This window comes from Harpia harpyja, chromosome 8, assembly GCF_026419915.1.
Source record: "Harpia harpyja isolate bHarHar1 chromosome 8, bHarHar1 primary haplotype, whole genome shotgun sequence".
Taxonomy (NCBI): Eukaryota; Metazoa; Chordata; class Aves; order Accipitriformes; family Accipitridae; genus Harpia; species Harpia harpyja.
Window position 1 is genome coordinate 2,015,533 of NC_068947.1, and position 16,867 is coordinate 2,032,399.

The 16,867-nt window shown below is 44.5% G+C and overlaps 1 protein-coding gene across 2 annotated transcripts in view; it reads left to right on the top strand.

The window, feature by feature from the left end:
* The first annotated feature begins 1,974 nt into the window (after positions 1-1,974).
* Positions 1,975-16,867, top strand: part of SMS (spermine synthase) — a 52,807-nt gene continuing 37,914 nt past the window's right edge. Inside the window, exon 1 of one of the 2 annotated variants that reach the window (XM_052794310.1) lies at positions 1,975-2,133. In XM_052794310.1, the coding sequence (XP_052650270.1) occupies positions 2,082-2,133 (52 nt within the window). In that variant the 5' untranslated portion in view covers positions 1,975-2,081. Of the gene's footprint in view, positions 2,134-2,727; positions 2,839-16,867 lie in introns of those variants that run through there. The other variant, XM_052794311.1, reaches the window with a different exon arrangement.

A 16,867-nucleotide genomic window follows, 5' to 3' on the forward strand; every position in this document is an offset into this window, starting at 1 on the left:
TTTACTGCCCACTTTCACTCCTACATGTCGATATTGCAGATCTCTTGTTGAATGTTTTCCTACAGCTCTACCAAGGTTTCCAAGATGAACCTCTTCTTTCCTACCCATACTCCTTTTTTGAATTTGTTCATGCTGTTTTGCCAGCTTTCCCAGCTCCACCTAACCTAACAAACAGCTGTGAAAGCCATTTATGGCTAATAACTGTCCTTTAAGTCGAAGTTTAAGAAAGAAAGACTTCATACCGTTCTCTGAAATAATTCATTAGCCTTTTCAGCTCTTCAGCTGAAGTCCACTGCTAACCTGTAAAATTCCCATCCATATAAAAAAGGACATGGAAAGATGACTGTTTTGTTTCTTTTTTCCGTAGCAAATTTTATTAAAGAGATGATGCTCCACCTCTCTTCAAGTGCCAGTCCGGAATGGTTGGCCTTAAGTAGCAAAATTAATGCCAGGAAAAGATTTGTGTGACAAATTGGTGGTCTTTTTTTTCCTGTAAACCCAGCAAAGCTGCTCGTGTAGTATATAAGGGCATAATTTAGCTAGGCACCTGACACGTATGAACAAATACATTTGAAGGTACTTAGGTGACAACATCGCTATTACCTTCTTCCAACTATTCCACAATGGAAAGATAATGTAATAGGTTGAACAGAACAAAGGGCATTGCTTAGTTCCTTGCTGCCACTGAAGACAGCAAAAAACAATCCAGTAAGCTCCTTTATGTAATGAAGTAACTGAAACAACTGCAGCCGCCGCAAGGAAAGGTGAGAGGCGTAAGAGATCATAAAGTACTGAGATTTTCCTGGCTGTCTTATGGCAGCTGCATGTCTGAAGAAAACAGCAGAGAGATCAGAGATGGCAGCAAGGAAGCATTGATTTTGGTTTAAAACAAAAAAAAGGGCATGGCACTCAGAAAAAAGCAGAATTCCTGGCGAGAGGGCAACAAGGATACCCAATCCACCCAAACAGGACTATGTAATCCCCTGTAACATCCAGGACTGGATCAAAGACGTTGAATGGGAATCTGCAAAGCCCTCTATTTTAGCTAGTTAATCATAAAAAAAAAAAAAAAAAGCACCTCTGACGGATCGGCTGTGTCAAATGACCACCAGCTGACAAAAGCGCAGTTATTACAGACCTGCAGACGTCTGTGCCTTTTTCGATGCGTATCTCCAGTGAATGTTTTTGCTTTACTCGGGATGCATGTGTGGAACTACGCTGTTCAAAACAAGGATACCGTCAGCTTGTGCCGAAAAAACGTTCTTGCAACTTACAGAAATAATCATGGCAGCCCGTTGGATTACACAATAACGATTACTTGTAAACCTCTTCTTTTAATTGTGGAATCAGACGAAATCGCTGATGCCCTGGTATTGTGCAAATTCGATCTCAACCCTGCGAAGAAATTAAAGGAGCCAAGAGCTGGCATAAACGTGTAGTAACCGACAAAGTTAAACACCGGTCCTATCGTTAGCTGCTTCTAGACGGTATTTTTCTGGGTTTGTAGCTACACGTGCCTGATGTCATTTGCGGCTTCAGCACGCTGTTTTACAGTTACCCTTTCCGTAAGAAAAAATGCCTTTAAATAAAAGGCTTTAAAGATTCCCTGGTGGTGGTCCGGGAGAGGACAGAGAGCACCCTCCGGGCCCGGCGAGGGCAGCGGCGGGGGACCGGCAACCCCGCGGCCCCTCAGCGGAGCCACCATTGCTGCCGGAGCTCGGCCCGCCGCCTCAGGGCTGGCAGGCCGTTAGGGGATTTCACCGGCGGCGGGTGGAGCGGGGGGTGTGCCTGAATTGAATCCTGAAGAAAATTTGGGCTCGGGAAAGCCATTTTTCGAACGTAGCGACCTGCCCTCAACCATTTTGAGGCGGGAGCTCGCCTCCCCTCAGCCGCCTCAGCCACGGCCGCCGCCATTGCCCCGCCTCCCCGCGGCGGGCCCCGCCCCGCGCCCTGCGCGCCCACCCACTCCCCCCTCCCCGTCGGCGCCGCTGCAGCCCCCGCCCGCATATAGGCTCGTCCGCCGCACTGCCCGCGCCGCCGCCGCCGCCTCCTCCAGGCATGGCACAGGGCTCTACCTCACTATGGCAGCAGCAGCGCGGCACAGCACCCTGGACTTCCTCCTCGGCGCCACAGGTAACGGCCGCGGCGGGGGAGAGGCAGAGGAGAGGGAGGAAGAGAGAGAGGGGGGGGTCTCTCCCGCCGCCCTCCCCGCCGTGGCGGTGTGTGGCGCCCGCCTCGCCCCCGCTGAGGGAGCGGCCCGCCAGGCCCCGCGGCGGAGCGCCCTGGCCCGGGTTTCCCTCTGAACCCCCTGCCCGGCCGCGTGTGTCCCCGTCTCCCCACCTCCCGTCTGTTTCCCCGCCGCCGGTATCCGCCTCCGGAGCCGCCATGCCGCCGCCGGGCGGCCCGCTGAGGCCTCCCGCCCTCAGCCCGCCGTGCCTGCGCGGCCGCCCCGCGTTGAGGGCAGCTCGCCTCGGGGCGAGGCGGCCCTCCCGGGGCATGGGGCGGGGGGGGGTAGTGCCCCGGTTGGTCACCGCGGCGGGCTCCGTCCGTCAGGGCGGGCTTTCCCCTCCCGCCGGCGGTAAGGGGGAAGCGGGCGGGAGGTGCCGCGCCGCGGGCCCGGGGGGAAGGGAGGGAGGGAGGGAGGGAGGGCCTGGCTGTTAGCGAGCGGCTTCCCCGCGAAGCCCGCCCTCGTTACGGCGCTTCGGAGGCCGGTGACGGCCGCCGCCGCTGAGGAGGGTGCGGGGTAAGGGTGTACGAGGGTCTTGTGTCACTTCGGCGTTTCTCCCGCCTCGTCGCAGAAGCGTGGAGGAGGTGATCGGCGATGGAGCTCGGCTTTGGGTGAGCCGCCGGCGATTTCAAAGCTTTACGCCGTTAGTTATCTGTAGGGGGCACGTTCGAGCCAGAGACCGAGGAAACCACCGCGTTTCTCGGCAGCCAAGATGGGCGAAAAGGTTTAGTTGGGGCGGGCTGCCATGGGCGCCAGAGCGAAGTCGGTGGCTGCCGAGGAAGGCCGGCAGGCAGGGGCCGGCCTGCCTGCGGGGCTCCGACCTTCTGCGTCGTCCCCTTTTCTTTTTATTTCCCTTTTTGGTGGGAGGGTGGGGGGGAGGTGTGAAGGCGGTTTCCTCCGCATCTACAGGTAGAAATCTTATCGGTAGCTTGATTTGAGAGACTGGTTCCTGACCCCGGGGGCTTTGCCGCCTGCTCTGCCCTTCCTGGCATTGCTACGTTTGCATTTCGGAGAGCCAGGAGCAGAGAGGGGGAAGGTATTAGGGGAGTTGTTCCCAAACAGTGCGCCTTAGGATAGCCTGCTGTGTTCCGTGGTGAAAGTCTTCCAGTTTCCATTTTACAGTGAGATTTCTATAGCGCAGCTTAGCCACTCTAATGGTGACCTGATGGCAAACGAGATAGTCCTGCCATTTTCCGTGTACGTTGTGCTTGACTGATCTAGCCTGAGTAGAATTGGGAAGCTAAGCCAGTCTAAAGGCAATTTTCGTGGATACCTCCCAGCCCCTGCAATGACTTCTTTGCTTATTTAGTTCCCTGAACTATCATGGGTTCAAGGGTTACATCAGTAACTGGTCTTCTGCAGAAGAGTCAGAATTGCCAGGGAAAAGAGCAGGACTAGGTGTATTGAAAATATGCTGCAGTTATAGTAGCTGCTCTATGATATAAAAACTATGCTGTTAATTAGAGCGTGGTGATGATCTTAAGTATTGTCTTGCCTTCAGGTAGGTTTTCTATTCTGTTTTCTTTTACTTCTGCAGACAATGTTTGGACCTGTCTCCAGTCAAGATGGATGTGCCTAAACGGGGGTGGGGGGATGGACCAGCTGTAGAAGTGTTGCGGTGTAGATCAAAAGAGGGAAGAAGCCTTTTTCCCTTCTCATGTTCTATTTCAGCACAATAGACATCTTGAGTGAGATGTGAAGGACTCTCTTCCACCCATGACAGCTCTGAAGTTGGCCTGTACTTTTGATGTGGAGTTTTTCCTCTCATCTAGTGCTTGCGGCCCAAGGCATCAAGAGTTGTCTATAGAGGAAAAATTGGTGAATGTACACTTGTGGTTTGTGTTAAAGGAGTTAAAGTTTAGTGCTGAATCGTGGATCATCAACTAGTTGAAGCTTTTACTGTAAGTTACATGGACAATGAAACTTCTGAATGGTCTGGAATCCCATGAAATGGCGTTTAGTAAAATGAGATGTGTGGTTTTGGACCTTCTGATCTTATAAGGATAACGTGATCCCTGTGTCTCAGCTGAAGGTGTTGCATCTTTATGTTTGTGTTCTGGAGAATGCAGAAACTGTTAACTTCTTGGTAAATGCACACTCCTGATTCCTCAAAACATTAGCTGTGACCTCAGTTTTTGACAAATACCTATTTTTGATAGGTATTAATATAGCAGTTAAATTTGCCAGCTCGTAGGAAGGCAAGACTTTAGTCTATGAAAGCAAGTTTGTTCAACAGTTTGTGTTTCACTGCAGTGCACCTTGCAATAACTGTACACGGTGTCTTTCTTTAAGAATCTGCTTATTCAGATGATTTCATCAACCATATATATGGTTCTCAGTGTTCACATTTAACGTGGTAGCTATCCAGTGTTCTCCTAATCCTGAAGGGAAAAACAGGCTTTACTCTTACTGTCCAACATCAAGATTGAACATGACTGTAAAGGATGGGATAGTGTTTCTGAGATAGTAACAATTCTCCAGGATCTGTTTGTTTCTCTGTGTGTGCTCGGTTGTGTGTGGCATGTCTTCATCCTCAGTCTTCTGAGGTCCTCAGGGAGTGAAGGAGAGGGAGCAGGTCTTCGGATGTCAGCGAAAGGATCTGGAGGACACAGCTCTGTGTTAGAAAGAGGGGATTTTGTTGTGTGTTAATACTGGTGCAGCTATCAGCTGGCAACTGCTTGTGCTGCAGGATGGTGTAGATTCTGGTGGGTCATTCCTGCTGGCTGGCTGACTTGGCATGTGCCAAACCCCTTCAATAGCAGCCCTGTTTTCTTTAGGCAGTCCAACTCTCTTGATAGTAGACTGTGGTGCATGTCACGTACATTCTTCAGGATTCATATGTGTACGCAGCAAGGATGCTGAGAATGATAACTGGAATAGTAGGCCTTTCTTACTGTTTGCCATCATCCCTTCTGTAAGGTTGATGGTTGTTGGAGGTATTGTGAGAGGCCAGCAATGCCAATGAAAACATGGCTGTGAGGGAGTTAGAGGAGGAACCAAGTCCTCTTGTGTTGGTTTGAGGTGGGGTGGACACAACACTGTCTTGGGAGTGGGGCTGCACAAGATGAATGAAGCCATGTACCTCGACTAAAAGCTGTCAGTTTGAAGAAAACTTTTCAATAAATTTCTTCATGTACTACAAAATATAAAAAATAGTCAAAAGAAAAGACCCTTTTGTCAGTCTTTAATATCTCCTCTAATTATGCATCCCATCAGTTTTTAAAAATAATAGGCAATTAGATATTAGCAGGGCTGAAGCTTTGATAGCTGGATAACACAACCTGACCTTCTCTGATGGTCTCCTCAAGAGCTGATTAAAGTAGCAACTGTAGAGCTCAGTCCTTTGAGCAGAAGTATCTTGCTTATCTGTGATATAAGCAGACAACTTCAGCAGGCAAACAGCATAGTGTTCCCTATCCTAAAATGCAAGAAGAGTGCTTTAACATCTATGAAAATGGACACAGATCACTCACCTTCCTTAATTGGGGCACAGCAGGCTTTAGTCATGCCTTTCACTTCTGGGCTAATGACATTTTTGTTAGTCAATCAGAAATGAGGGATTTGAGACTCCAAGTTAGTTAAAGGACTTTAAGAAAGTATGTAGAGGCTTGATGCCTTACACCTTTACAGAATTGATTTTAGGTTACTGTATGTTGTAAATCTACTCATATGTGGGAGTGTTTCCATCCACGTATGAGTGTGTCATATAAACTTAGTTTTCTTGGTTGTTGAGTATTGAAATGATTAATGTTCTTCAGGGTTCTTTAATGGGGGGGGGGATACTATGGAGACTTTCTTGAGATTTGTGGTTTTTATTTGCTTCAGAAAGTTGCTCTGAAAGGGTAAGAACTTGTTGGAAAATTAATTTTAACTGTCTTAAAGTTTACTGTTTGGGATTATTGCTGGGGGGGATTACACAGTTCATAGTACAGCTGCACAAACAGTTGTGCCAACAGTGTTCAGGGCAAGGGCGCAGATGAGTGAGCTGGTGGCGGAGAGCGGCGATTACGTGAGCTGACACAGTTACTGAAATAAATTCTTATTAAACTCTTGTGTGAATTAGCACACAGTGGGAATGCCAGGGCTGTAGTGCAGGTAGGGCAATGCTTGGCTATTTAAGAAAAAGGATAAGTGGATGTGTGTGTGCACGTGGTCTGTTTTTCTTCAAATGAATGTTTTCATGGAGATAGGAAGAAGAGGGAATGACCTTTTGCGGGCTGAGCCTCCTCTTTAGGCCCTCTGTCAGTGGCTTTGTTCCTGTCTGCAGGGTCCACAGCTCTGTTCTGACACTGGGTTGGGGGGGAAAACTTGGTGAGAAAATCAAGCCTGTCATCGGTAGGCATACATGTAAGTAAAAAATGGCTAATGGCTACAGTACTTACGTCTAAATGTTGCTGGATGTAGACAACGTATTAAGAGAGATTCTTTACTAATAAATTGTGTGAAAGAAAAATCTAACTGGAGTCATGTTGTATTGGGTCTGGCTGAGATGGAGTTAATACTCCCCATAGCAGCCCTCATAGCACTGTGCTCTGCATCAGTAGCTAGAAAGGTGTTGATAACACACCAGTGTTTTGGCTACTGCTGAGCAGTGCTGGCACAGCATCAAGGCTGTCTCTCCAACATTTTTGCCCCCCCCTCAACGGCAGGCTGGGGCAGGGCGAGATCTCGGGAGGGGACATAACCAGGACAGCTGACCTAAACTAACCAAACAGATATTCCATACCATATGACGTCAGCTCAGATATAAAAGCTAAGTAAAGGGAGACGGAAGGGGGGCATTTTTTTTGTCTTCAGGAGCAACCACTACGCGTACTGAAGCCCTGCTTCCCAGGAAGTGGCTAGACATCGCCTGCTGATGGGAAGTAGAGAATAATATCATTTGTTTTTCTTTGCTTTCGCGCGCGACCTTGGCTTTCAGTTTATTAAACTGTCCTTATCTTGACCCACGAGCCTTTGGTTATATTTTCTTCCCCCTGTCCAGTTAAGAAGGGGGAGTGATAGAGCGGCTTTGGTGGGCACCTGGCATCCAGCCAGGGTCAACCCACTACACATGTGTATTGGATTTGACTTACAAAAACTGTTTTATACTTTGGTTAGTGTTTTGCTGCGTAACTGCTCTTACTGGATATACAAAATTTTTCTTTTGGAGTTTTTTTTCAAGGGGAGGTACTAACTGCTTTATGCAAGTTAATTAAAATACATGAAATGTCTCAGCTGGAGCATCCACTACAATGTAAGAAAGTGCCATTAACTCTACTGGCAATCCTATATCTTTGACTTTCGGCCTATTTTTAAGCAGATGTGAATGCTGTCAGTTGAAGCTTTATTATGCAGTCAGGGGTGTAAAGATTTAAATAACCCTCACATCCTTTTTTTTTGTTTACAGCTGTTTAATGATACTGCATGATATACTCCAGTGTTTGACATCCTTAAAAGTGTAATAACTAGCTGGTCATACGTGCTGTGTTCTAAAAGCATCTTGATTACAAAATGTTCTGAGTTACTCTACTAAATGTTCTTTCAGTACTGAAGTTTTTACTTAAGCTATCAAAGTGTTAAGTACTTGAATTGCTTTCAGTTAAGCTAATATTCTCATTCTTGTCTTTGTTTTGATTGGAAGTCTTAATGCTCTTCATAGAGCAGGACCACAATTTTATGTGCTTGTTCTTGGCTGTGTTGATCTAAACTTTTGGAGGGGGGAAAGAGTTGACAAGGCTTTGTTTAGTTCTGTGTCCCTTTGGAGCCTTGTAGTTGAGTTTCCTTACTGTAAGGACTAATTACAGAAATGCCTTTCTGAGGGGACAGTCTTCCAGAAACAGGAGTGTTGAAGAGAACTAAATGATGAGTAGGCATGCTATATTGGCTCTTCACCTCTGTCTCTGAAACCTCTACCTGAATTTCTACTTAGGAAAACTCTACACAATTTCAGCTGCTCATGTGTGTTGAGCTCTGTCCTGCTGTAGTAAAGATACTTTGGAATTGGTGCTGGTTTGGTTTAATAAGCAGATAATTGGCAGTTCTAGCTGTTGAGTCATGGCTTATCCTGCACTAAGTGTGGAAATAACAGAGAAACCCGGAAGAGGTGACTGGCATTGAAAACTTGGTGTCTCTTCCAGAGTTTTTCCACATGTAAGTCAATCTTGTGTATGAAGGAGAAAAGCTTAAACTAATGCTAAATACTTGGCAGTTTCTAAGATTATAAATGAAAAAGCCTTTGAGCGCTTGGCTGTATATAGAGTTATTTTTAAATTAATATTCTCTGTAATGGGCTTTTTTTGTTGCCTAATGTACTGGAGATGCAAGGGCTTTGTTTGTCTTACAAGGCAGGTTCTGCTTCTATGACTGGAGCTGGCTGCAGTTAGCAGTAAAAGCATATTAAGTACATTTGAACATATTGTGGGGGGAACAGTATCTCTGAGCCTTGTAGCTCAGTTTGACTGGTTCTGTCAAGTATTGGGTTGTCTGAAGTGCTGAAACATCTGATTACAGTGATAAGGTGCTGAAGATATGCTTATCTCTTTACCGTATTGATTTATGGTATGTTATCAAAATTTGCTGACTCCTTGACTATGATCTGTATGTGAAGACCATGTAAATAAAGATTAAGCAAGACTCAAGTAAATGCCTCCGGAGCTTGCAACTCTGTTATCAGCCCTGCCTAAAGGTGTGTTTGCAGCTATCTTGCAGCTGCAGTTCAGGCGTGGGGCTGTTTTAGTTGTGCTCCCTTAGCAGCCTCTGTGAGTGGTGTGGGCTCAGCCTGTGCTCTTGGCTGGGCTGTTTTGAGCTGAGCCCTGCAGGTCTCCACAGTCTAGTTCTGACAGGCCTGGACCAAGAGCTGGCCTGCTGTGTGTCAGAGTGCAAATGGGGCTTGTCAGGAGGCGTTAATACAGGAATTAATAGCTTTCCATTTTTAGCAGTAAGGACTGCTGTGAACTCATTCCCTGCTTTTGTTGGTTTCCAGTTTTGAAGATTAAAATGCTTTATGAATGGAACTCTGAAAATACAATTATCTGATTCTCCAGCATGATGTGAAGTACTCAATGGCTGCTTGCTCAGACATGAAGGAACTGTTGCCTGCAAAGGTGAAGGTTAACAGCATGGGAGATGTTTTCCATGAGGGCCTGGTTTGAGGCTGTGGAACAAATTCCTGCAGGAAATAAAGGCTACTTTTGATCTACCAGTATTTCCCATTTCAGGTACACTTCTCTGACCATGCCTTTTTAATAGCAAAATCCTTGGAAGGAGAGAAAAGTACATATGACAAGTACTAATCATTTTGCCTGACACATTTCTAGAAGATGGTCAGGTACCAGGTGATGAAAGTGGCTTGAGAGATGTAAGTGGACAGGAGAGCTGGCATTGTTTGGGCAGGCTGAAGATCTGTTACCAAGTATACTTTCTCTTTTACTGCTTTTTTGGATGGAAGGGCTACAGATAGTTCAACAGGTGATAATGTTTAAAATGTGAACAGTCTTTATATGCCAGTTGATGGACTTCGGTTTATGCATTACTGGGAGAGATGAAGTTAGTGGAGCTGAGGCATTGAAACAACATTTGTTGATGTTAAGGCTCAAGCTACACATCATATGAAGTAAGTTTCCTGAGTGCATAAATACTGTGTGTAAAGGTGGTATGCCAAACTTGGAGAGTACCTTTGGCTTACCTCTTTGCCTACTGCTCAGCTCCGATTAATCTGTTGGGATAGTGTTACAAGAAGTTTAATGAAATGCTGTCTCTCCGTAGCAGAATTAAACTTGACCAAGCAGCAAGTCTGGAAAGAGTGTTGTGAGACTTAAATCTTTAAAAGGTAAGAGATACTGTCTGTGGGTTGTCCAGAACAGTGTGACAAATATTTCATGTCTGTCTCTAGATAAGCAAATGTTGCTTCTGTATTAAAGAACAGTGAATTTGTATGAAGTTGAAAAACCTGCAAGAGTTTGCAGGATAAAGTAACAATTAGGGAAGGGAAAAAAGTTTAAAAGCATTGTCCTTAACTAAACTTTTGTGTGATTATTAAACAGCAGTGTGACTTACAGAATGCCATCCACTGTTACTTGTGGAGGCCTATAAATAGTTTTTCTCCCAGAGTTACCAGAGAGTGGCAGGACTTCTGGTGAGCTGTTGTGCACCATTGCAGAAGATCTGCATTTAAAAAGCTGTTGTTAACCATAATAGGATATCACATCATAACTAGCTGCAATTAGATGCCAGGTATAGGAAAACTACTTTTAAAGCATGTATTTTATCAAAAATACAGGAAGAAATAATTTGTAAATGTCAAAGTGAATGGGAGAGACTTTTTGAATATTCTTTAACTCTGCATGTGATTATGTGAAAGGTATCGTAACCTGGCAGTTCTTTGCTTTTATCCTCTTTGTGACTTTGTTTTTGAAGGGGCAGTACTTAAATAGTTTCTCCTTCGGAGTTGTCCTGGCTGTCAGAATTTGGCATGCTTGGCGTCTTAAGCTTTTTTTTTTTCTTGTGGAATGTCCTTGCAGGACTTACCCTACTTAACTGAAAAACATTCCTCTAATAGCCAGCTGAAAATGGTCCCTCAAGTGCTTCCAGCAGCAATGACAGGCTTCTAAAAGTTTTGCCAAAAGCTAAGAAGGAAGAAACCCCTTCTGTAGGTCCCTGGGGTGGGTTCTTTTTAAACTTTGCTAGTGTGTTGTGATGCAGGAGTCGTCAGGAGTGAGCCTTCCAATGTTGATGAATGCACAAGCAGGAACCTTGTATTTGTGCAGTAAACAAACAAGGAAAAGTGTGCTTGCAGTGCTTGATTTCAAGTAACTCCTTGGTCATGTCAGATGATAATCAAATACTTGTGCAACTAAAATCAAGGTAGATCTGAAAGTCTTCATTCTTTCCCTTCAAGTAGTTTCTGATCCAGATGTGCTGCAAGTATTTTAACCTTGACTTTGCTGGCTCTGCTGTAGTCGGCCACTGTTAGAGTGAAAGGTTTATTTTCCTGTCTCTGGGTATTTTATTAATGATGCTCATAATAATTGAGCTCTCCTGTAGGCCAGTGTCCACAGAAGTCTCTCTGAAAATCTGTACCAGTGCAAAGAGATAAGCAATCAAACACAGGCAATGTATCCTGGCTCCTACAGGTATCCCTGCAGGACTGTGGCATAATGGCAGAGGCCATGTATGCCTGCTGTCCTCCTGAAGTCTGGCTGGTGTTCCTTGTCTAATGAGTGGGTAGAGATTCTGGGTAGCAAAATTTTGGAGACTAGTAAATAAGCTTTTACTACATGTAGTAAAAGTTTAATAACAAAGCTGAGCTGCTTCACTTAAGTGATCTGTTTTAAGCCTTCTTTGAGTCAGTCTGCATGACTTAATAAAATAATTTGTACACAAGTGTGTGGTGGCGTGTGTAACAGTCCCACAGACAGACTTGCGTCCTCAACTGGTCAGTAGGATTTATCCTTGAGCACTCTTTAAATGCAAAGTGGCTTCAGTAAGGCTCTGATTTCTCCCAGAAGTAAAGAATGTATTAATTGGGAAGTCAGTCTGTGGGCTGACAGGAAAAAAAAAAATGTGGCCGCTGGTTATAAAATTTATTAATAAGCACTTTCATGTTCACAGCTAATCCTAATTTAGTCTTCAAGTGCAAATGAGCTCTAAATTGGTAGTAAATGCTTTCTTCTGGTTCTTTCAATATGTATGTTGCAGTGATGAGTCTTCATTTGTGCTTGAAGAGACTTGCTAGTCTACCTAGTTTCATATGTGCAATGTGCTTACTTTATTAAAGCAAGAAAATGATTTGTTTAGGTAACATTATATTAGCTTAGTGACTAGCTTTATATTAAAGCATGAGAACGTAGTTTTATTTTGATGCTTCACTTTGCAGTTTGGCTCACCTGAAAGGTTGCTATCCTGGTACAGGGAGGAGGGTAAAACAGAAAAGTGTTTTGTGCAACTGGTATGATCTGTGTTGTTTCTTGGTTTCTTCATTCTGCCCCTTTACTCTGGTCTTTTCTCTCCTGTACCCTCTACCTAGGTTGCATGCCTGTGCTGTATTCCAAAAGCACTGAACAGCATGGTTATTAACACCAAACCATAAAATAGATGTAAAATGATCAATGCTGCCAGGAAGGTGGCATCACTTAGAGAAAGAATGACAGAACAGTAGTTGTATACTTGAATCCTTTTTACAGTAATGGTGCTCAGCTTCTGCTGCAGGTTAGATGTCTACCAGAGGTCATGTTAGAGTAAGAAAAGCTCCTTGATACAAGGATTCTTGTCTCTAAGAAAGCATTTGTACCAGAGATACTACATGATGAGGAATAAAACTGCCCAACCTTGTTAGCATTCTTTACTTCCGCATTTAAATGATGTGTTTGACTGAAAAGTCATGGGACACAGACAGAGTGGGAATGCTGTGATACAGTCTAGTAAACCTTACGTTCTGCTCTCGCTGATTTAATTAAACTCCATGTTGTGGTGTTTTGTGATTGAATGTACTGAGATAATCAATTCTAACTGCATTATCTGTCCTTGTAGCAGAAGTTCACTATTTGACCTTTTCAAAAAGAAGTTTTTGTCTAAAAGACTAGATGGAAATGGAATATTGCCTTTCAAATGACGCCAAGAAAAGTGTTCTGCCACATCACTTCTGCTTGAATGTGGAGCCAAACCTGTTGTTCTCAGGTGTTGAATTTCAAATGATGAGGTACCTTACAAAATTGACCTTACAGATAAGATCATGGCTGTTGGGTGTAACATGGTTTCAGATTAGTCTTCCTCTGTGTATGTGCTTACTGGTGGTACATTGAAATGTGATGGTGCTATTATTCTGCAATGTGATAATAGATGTCTTTAATATTGTAATGAAGTAACTGGAATTTTATGTCCCCTTGAAGCACAAACAGTAAGGCTTAAACCTCTCTGATGTTGGAATGTATTTTTATTGAGGCTGAGGCTACAGAAAACTTCAGGAACTTCAGATTCACAAAACAACTGGGGTTTTCAATACACAAGATCACTTCTGTTTTTATGTGTACAGTAAATTAATTTTTGGTTGTCCTAATACAAGAAATTGAAGAGGAGAAGGGTGTAGGAGTAACTTCTTTAATATATTTTTTTTCTGTTATGGAAGTGGATGGAGCTGATAGATCTATAGTTGCTGAAAACTTAAGGTTTTATGTAGAGTTTTTCCTTAAAGGTGATTAGGGAATCTTACCCTGCTTTTGTGAAAGAACTGAAAAAGAAAAACCTCTTTATCAGAGCTCAAAGGAGGAAGTGGGAAAAGGTGATTTTGTTACTGAGACTGCATCTCTGGCACGTTTTTGTTTTTATATACACATGCACTTTGCACTGCTTGCAGAAGCTGAAGCACAGCCATTCCCGTTCACTGTCCATACAGTTGCTTTTGGCTGTATCTTGCTTAGTGTTTTAAGTAACAATTTGCTGGTTGTGTACCCTGAACTTGTGTTTTTATTGTATAGGAAGGGCTAGGGAAAACTGGCTTTTCCTTTACGTTAATGTTGGAGATTTCAACAGAGATTTAAGGTATTCCTTATTCCATAAAGATGATACACGACTGTATGAGCATCTCAGAAAATGTGTTTGTGTGCTAGTGCCATCTGAAAGCCCCTATATACTTTTAGTCAATGTTATTAATAGAGTTTTAGTAGTGGTTTTGAAACTACAAGAAAAAGTTCAGCTTTTTAAAGGTCTTAGGAAAGTTGAAATAGCTTTTCTTTTCCCCCCTTGCATTCCTTTGTCTGAAGCTGTGCTTCCACAGACCTCGTTCTAGTGAGTGGCGGAGGGAAGAAAAGTCAACTTTGGGAGATTCTTGTGTGTGCGGAAGATGAGGGAAGAATGTAGGTGTAGACTGTGGAAGGTGTGCAGTACTCTTTACCAAGGACCTTTTTCCTTGTAGATGTGTGGCCCTGCAATGATTATCTCAGTGCATCTGAGTAAAGAATCTGGGACTGAAAGAAAATCAGTATCACTCCCATCTTCAAAAGAGCAAGAAGAAAGATCCAGGGAACTAAGGCCTGTCAACTTTATCTTGATACCTGGGAAAGTGGTGGAGTAAATAATCTTGGCAACTATTTCCAAACCTGCTGAGGACTAGAAAGTGTTTGGGTGTAGCTGGCATGGATTTACAAAGGGGAGATCATGCCTGACCCACCTTATAGCATTCTGTGGTCAAAAGACTGGCTTGATGGAGGAGGGAAGAGTAGTGGTTGCTATTTATCTAGACATTAGCTGGGCTTCCCATGCCACTTCCAATAACATCTTCATGGACAAAGTGGTGGTGTACAGGGTAGAGAAATCCACAATGAGGTGGATTGAAAAATGAACTGCAGGGCCCAAAAGGTTGTGATCAGCAACAAAAAGTCCACCGGGAGGCTGGTGAGTGGTAGTGTACTCAAGGAGGTGTAGATAGTGGGGCCAATGCACTCTATCTTCATCAGTGACCTGGACATTAGGACAGTGCATCCTCAGCAAGCTTGCAGATGACACAAAACTGGGAGGAGTGATTGATGTGCTGTAGGTTCTCCTGGCCTACAGGAACCCAGTGAAGTTCAACCAAAGGGAATGCCAAGTCTTGTGCCTGGGAAGAATGACCTCCTACACAAGTACAGGCTCAGGACAGCTTTGCTGTCAGCTTAGTGACCCTTCCCCTCTATTCAGCCCTGGTGAGGCATATCTGGAGTGCTGGATCCAGTGCTGGACTCTCCAGTATGACCAACTCACTCTTGTGTTGGAGTAAGCCCAAAGTAGGGCCATGAGCATGATTAAAGGGCTGCAGCATGTGTCATACAAAGAGTGGATGGCTGAGCTGGGACTGCTCAGCCTGGTGTAGAGAAGGCTCGGGCTTCTTACCCATATAGAGTCATAGAATTATTTAGGCTTGAAAAGACCCTTAAGACTGAATCCAACCATTAACCTAACACTACCAAGTCTACCCTTAAACCATGTCCCTAAACACCATGTCAAATAAAAAAAAATATATATATGGAAACCTGATGGGAGGAGTAGAGAAGGTAGAGCTGAACTTTCCTCAGTGGAGCCCTGTGTGACAGGACAAGCAGCAGTGGGCACAAAATGAAACACATGAAACTTGATCTGAATGTAAGAAAAGAATTTTCACTGTGAGCGTAGTTGAACATGGGAACAGGTTACCCACAGAGGCAGTGGAGTCCCAACGTGTGGAGACAGGAAAACCTGCCTGCTTGTGGCTGTAAGCAACCTGCTTTCATGGAGCCTGCTCTGAGCAGGGGGTTGGATGAGACAATCTCCAGAGGTCCCTTCCAGCCTCTGCTGTTCTGTGGTAGCTACCTGACCTGTCTGTGTCAGAGGGAAGTATGCAGAATTGACTTTACATAGAAAAATCAGACCTCAGGTGAACTACAGGTTTGCTCAGGGGGTATGGTCATGTCACTGGCTTAAGCACTCTTTTCACCCTTCCCTCTCACTCCTTTTTATGTCAGCACTAGCTCTTAAAAATACATGTTAGGAGTTGGTTTTGGATGCTTCCTGCACCACCTCCCTACCCCCCATTGAGTCTGGTGCATGAGTGTAAAGGGAGAGGTGGGAATGCTCTGTTTGGTGGCAGTGCAGTTTTAGTTTGGCATCAGTCAACATGGAAAAACATCTGGAGTTCAGTCCCTAGTTGGTTGGATGCTTTGTGGAAAAGGTGGCTGGTAGCTGTGGAGCATGTGGGGAGGGAAGAGGCAGGTTGCATTTAACTTGTGTAGAACGATGGAAGGGAGGAGAGGTGATCATTGCAAGAGGAATGTATAGTATTTAGTTGGGTATAAGAGGAAAAACTGTTGTGCTCTCAGAAATGCTACAAATACTGCATTAAAGACTTCTAGTGTCTGGCAGATTTGTTATCTCGTGGGTGCGTTTTGTGTGTATTCCTCTTGGCAATCTGAACTGGTGTAAAGGTAGTAGAGGTGAAGAATGAGGGTTGAATTCTGTTGGTAGCTGGGTATCTTTAATACTTTGAGAGCTCATTCTGATTCATGATTGTTTTACCTGTAACTTCCAAAAGGACGCTTGGATGCACTGGGTGACTTTGACTGTGGTGATCTCATGGATGTGCCAGGAAGTTCACAACTTGCTGGTGTGGCGCAGTATAGCTTGATTTGCCTGTATTTGCTATATAGCTGCAAGTCCTCAGAGTAGGAGTGTGGGGGATGTTCTGTGGAAACTCTTTAGGAAAAAGTGGCCTTCTACCCTTAATCTTGAGTAATACAGAATAATGAAATGAAGTAAATGCACAGGGAAGCTTGATGATCTGTTTTCTCACGGATGGGTGAATAGATGACTATTTCCACCTGCTGCCCCTTTTTTAAGCCTCATGCCATGCATGATTTGTTGACTCCTGTGTATAAGTCAACATGATGAGGTTGATTCCCACAGGTGCAAATTGAATGAAAGGAATAATTTTAGTATAGATTTGCTTCCTGCTGTTTTCTGCTTCCACAGAGCTGGCAAGGAGGAAACAAAAGGATTCTTCCTGTGTGTGTGGGGGGGGTTCTGATAGGAGACTTCCAAATTTAATACCGAGGAGGTGCATGTTGCTAAAGCCAGTTGTTTTTCAGTTGCATCTGTTAACAGGCAAAAGCTAGCTTCTTTTGTCCTGGGCAGTAATGAAAGCAGGGGCTGGGGGGG